The 5,021-nt window shown below is 38.2% G+C and overlaps 1 protein-coding gene across 1 annotated transcript in view; it reads right to left on the bottom strand.

Annotated features, from left to right (window-relative positions):
• DCHS2 (dachsous cadherin-related 2) overlaps positions 1 to 4,773 on the bottom strand; it is a 130,631-nt gene extending 125,858 nt beyond the window's left edge. The window contains 2 exon segments of the mRNA XM_029950767.1: positions 668 to 859; positions 4,666 to 4,773. Coding sequence (XP_029806627.1) covers positions 668 to 859; positions 4,666 to 4,773 — 300 coding nt within the window.
• Between the last annotated feature and the right edge of the window lie 248 nt (positions 4,774 to 5,021).

Below are 5,021 nucleotides of genomic sequence, written 5' to 3'. Positions count from 1 at the left end.
TGAAGTTGCTTTTACAACACCAAAGACTTAATCATCCATTTCCTACATAAAAGGTAGCTACTTTTTTGCATGGACCTCAAGCATATTGTAGTATAGAGGTGGAATTTAAGGAAAGGTATTAAGCAGGCTGTGTTGTAGCCTATGAACAAGTAATATATTGTATCATGTATCTTGAATGTATCATAGATAAGCTGCTATACAACGATCGCCACTTCAGATAGCTGTGAAATTAGGTGATTAACTAGTTGTTACTTAACCTTCTAATCTCTGTATAAGTCTAATTACATGAAACAGAAGTTGGTGTTTTGATTTTTTACTTTGCTTTTCTGTTTGGAGTGTCATTGCAACTACTGTATTGTAAAGGATGGAAAATAATTGCATATGTTAAAAAATATGAAACTTTATAAATTAAAAAAAATTTTTTAATAAATTTAAAAAAATAATTATTGTTAATTTACTGCAGTCACGTTTTTAAAAAGCAATCTGTTACACATATTATTGAACTACTTATGGATGAAATGATATATAATAATGTCTGGTATTTGCAAAGGAGAGAGGTAATGATTTATGAAACCAGATCAGCTCATTGATAACCACTGGTACTCTCTGATGTGTACACAGTGGTTTGCTTTTCAGTATGTTTGACATCTCATACATGGACACTTACCCCATCCTTAGCTCTCACCAAGAGGTCATAGGAGGCTGGATCTCTTTCCCTGTCAATATCTTGAGAAACACAGATTCGCGCATCATGTGGGTCAATCTGGAATGCTTGAGACGTGTCATAGCTTTGGAATCCGTCATAAAGAGAATACTCCACAAAGCCATAGAGTCCTGCATCTGCATCAGAAGCTTTAACCTACAAGACAAGAGGTTGGTCCGTAAGAAAATGGAAAATTAACATTAGTTTTCAGTTGATCATGATTATCATCATTTGCACAACCAAGTAACCCCTACAACCGTTAAAGTATAGGCTTCAGTTAACTCTCTCCTTTTACTTTCTGTGACAGCTCACCTCACCTTCCTCCTCCTTGTCTGAGTTCTCCTTCTCAGTTTCCTTTGCCCATTCCTATACTTTCATGTCACCTCTGAAAGTGTGAATTTCTTGAGGCTCAACCCTTGGTCCTTTGTCTTCTTATTCTTCTCCCTATGCCTACGTGATCCCATCCAACTTCAAAGGTTTAAAAACATCCATATGCTAACCGTATGACCATGCATCTGTGGAGTCCCTCTCATATCCAAGCTCTTCAAGTGATGGGCTCAACACCCCACCCCCACCCTTCAGAGCAGCAAGGGAGGGCAGAGAAATTAAGGGAGTAAATGGCATGATTACTAGTAACCCAATCCAGCTGACAAAATCCACCTGGGAGGAGGAGATTTGCGTTTCCAAGCCAGGTTTCCTTCCAGGAAAAATGCCCCCAACAGGATCCTGCACATTCACACACAGTGACTACTACACAGAGGCACGTTGCCCAGTGGGCACATGGAAATGAAATCCAGCCTATGTTCAGCTTGCCAAACACTGACATGGAGCTGCACCTGCCCAGAGGTAATACCATAAATACCATTTACATTAACATTACTCTTGTAATGTTAGAAAAGGTGGTAGTAACTGGACCTGGTAGAAAACCTGGTAGAAAAGGTGAAGTAACTGGAATTATGAAAGCACTTATTTATATTAACTGTGGGAATATACAGTGATAAATAAATACAACAGGCTATATTTAACTCGAAACATTTTGAGCTCATAGGCTTGGTATTGTTCTTTTGATTTGTTAACCCTACTAACAGTAACACCAAACATCTACATAACACTTAAATAAAGCACTTTAAGGGAAGATTAATCAAAAAAAAGGAAGAAGGAAAAAAGGAAAAAGAACTATAATACTACAGAACAGGTACTATGCTAACTGCTTAACATAGATTTGTACTTATAATAAGTGTAACAAACTATAACAAACTCCATTTTTTTGGAAAGAAAAGTCAGGCTCAGAGAGCTTAAGTAACTTGCCAAAGATCACATAGCTAAAAACTGTCAAAACTGGGACTCAAATCCAGGTGGTTGGACAGCACTTAATTCTAGGTTTAAAAATAAAGTGATATACTTTTTATCAGTACAGTATGTCTGCAGGAGTTCTACCTTAATTATTATGCTTCCCAAATAAAACCTCATACCAATAACACGTTCAACAACCAATGTTCTCAATAAGCCTTCCCCTTCAGTCCCCTCTATCTTGAGAGTGTAGCTGGGATGTGCCTTTGGGGGTTCTTCAAGTGGTCTAGCACAGCGGTTCTCAACCAGGGTCAAGGGTGCCCCCATGAAGACATTTGGCAATTCCATAACTGGGGAGAGGGTGCTATGGCATCTACTGGGTTGAAGCTAGAGTTGTTACTAATCATCCTGCAATACACGAGACAAATGCCACCACAAATAATGATCTGGCCCAAAATGTCAACAGTGCCTAGGTGGAGAATCACTGCATCTGATGAAACTCAACAACGGGCAATATTATTCCCTTCTTTAATTGCCTTTGTTTTCAGGTGATGACATAGTCTTGTAAATTTCTTTTCACTCTCATCTATCGCATATTCTCTGACAATATTTATTCTGTGCAACCAGCTAACATGTTTGTGAGTTATTCTTCTCATCAGATGGGCTGAACCAGGAAACCCACAAATTTCCTGACTACAAAGAACTAAATTCCAAGTACATTTGGTCTATTCCATTCTGGCAGCTGTTAGTGATTTAGTAGCCTCAACTTCCCGAGGACACCAAATATATCTTCTAAAAACATATGGTATTCTTAATAATTTTGGCTTGATTAGAAGATAAATATAATGAATGTTAAATTCTAAAACTCATTTTAAGTCTTTAATAGCACATATTAACAAGTAATTTGGCTTATATAAAGCAAGTTTCCTTATTTCCACTTTGAGACCTTTCTCTCATCTGGACTTTTGGCAAGGCAAAAGAGAAGTCAAAAGTGGGATAAGAGTACTGATCTGAATTCATGTCAGCAGCTCAGATTCTGAGCTTCAGAATCATAAAATAAGAATATATTCCTCCTTGGTTTTACTCAACTTTCTAGAAATACTGATCCAGTATTCTAGAACAACATACTCTATCTATTAGCATTTGGTCTTGAATACCTAAAATAATTTGGCATCTGTATTAGGTCTATATTTTCCAATATCCACTGTCTTACACATAAATGTAGGTAATTTAAATAGTAGAACGCGGAAAAAGCTTTTCCAAAGCTTCAGGAGGAAATGTTATTAGTAAATAGGCTCATTGGGCCTTTTCTTCAGAGAGAGTTGCTTAAATCAAAGAGAGAAGCATCTCGTCAGAGTCTATTATCACCATCTTATTATGCTAATTTGGGGAAGGAGGGGAGATCCCAGGAGGATTTTTTCCCTGAATCTACTCAAAGAGCCACATTTCAGCATTCTCAGGGCCATCCCCGTATTCCTCGCCTTACTTTCAACTGACCTGTTTTAGATTGAGATCAGTCCGGTGAATTTTACTCTAAACTTACCTATAGGAGTCATTCTCCCTTAGTCTGATTCCTCATAAATTTAATGCAGACATTTAAAAAATGCAAAATATTAATATGATATTAGATTTCCTTGATTCCCTTATTGGCTTTTTTTTTTAATACTTTATTGTCAAATTGGTTTCCATATAACACCCAGTGCTCTTCCCCACAAGTGCCCTCCTCCATTACCACCACTTCCCTTCCCCCTCCACTTCCCCCTTCAACTCTTGGTTCATTTTCACCATTCAATACTCTCTCAGGTTTCTGAAATTAAAAAGATTTTTACCACTTCTCTTATATTAACATCTGGAGAGACAAATTGTTAACACTGGCTCTTGAATACATGTTTTTTGGATGTTCTATAAATGGAATGGATCTATTTGCACTTTTCTCACGAGCACAGGCCCCTCGATCTAGGAGGGTCTGTTTTCCAACAACCAGGAAGTTCTGTTGGAGGTTACCTGCCTAGCCATTCACAGTGTTATCCCAAAACCCAAAAGACAGCCTAAAGCTTTAGGGCAACACATTGTCAGCAACATTGTCCTTTACCTATCCTGGGAAATCTTATCGCTGAATCCAGTGACATTCACAGAAAAGCCTCAAAGCCCAATCAAAAACATGAGCAATCAAACAAAAAATCCTAGAAAAAAATGGTTGCAAAAAAATGGCTTGTTTAGATAAAATTTCAAATGAAATAGCCCGTTTTAATTTTTTTCTCATTGTAATTTCCAAAATTTCTACCATGAGCATATAACTGTTTGAAGAAACCAAGTTATTGATACAATATGCTCACAAGCATAACTTCAAATAGAAAGAAGAAAAAGAAATTATAAAATAACTTTTTAAATTCTAAGTGCTTGGCCAACCACTGATCCCACAGTGAAAACAGGATTACAATATTCCAGTGGAAGTTGGATTCAGCACTGGGGACCACAACAGATGCAAGCATGCCACTCTCTGGACACAATTTTGGAAATTTCACCAATGACTGTGTCTTACCAAGTCTAATCAAGCCTCGATCCTTATTTTCTACACAATTCCGCAGCTTTCCATATAGCGAATCATCTCCTCATTGCAACACTTCCTCACCAGACACCATCCTGACCCTCCTTCTCATTCTACACCTCACTGACCTCCTTTGAGTTTCCTTCACTGACTCTGAGTTCTCTTCCTGGCCTCTGAACATTCTAGTGCCCCACAGTTTAGTCCTGAGACCGCTTCTCTTTTCAATCCACATCTGTTGCCTGTGGTGGGTGAGTGGTAGCCCCCAAAAGACAAGTCCATGACCTAATCCCTGGAACCTGTGGATACTGCCTTATATTATAAAAGAGTGAATATTGCCTTATATTGCAAAACATGGTTAGGTTAAGGATTTTGAGAGCAGCATGTTGTGGATTATCCAAATGGGCCCTTAATCCAAAGGCCAGTGCTCTTAGAAGAGAGAGGCAGAGATTGGAGTGATGGGCCACAAATCAGGGACCACTA

This window comes from Suricata suricatta, chromosome 1, assembly GCF_006229205.1.
Source record: "Suricata suricatta isolate VVHF042 chromosome 1, meerkat_22Aug2017_6uvM2_HiC, whole genome shotgun sequence".
NCBI classification, from domain to species: Eukaryota; Metazoa; Chordata; class Mammalia; order Carnivora; family Herpestidae; genus Suricata; species Suricata suricatta.
Note: the sequence above shows the minus strand (reverse complement) of the source record. Positions and strands in the feature narration are given on the sequence as shown.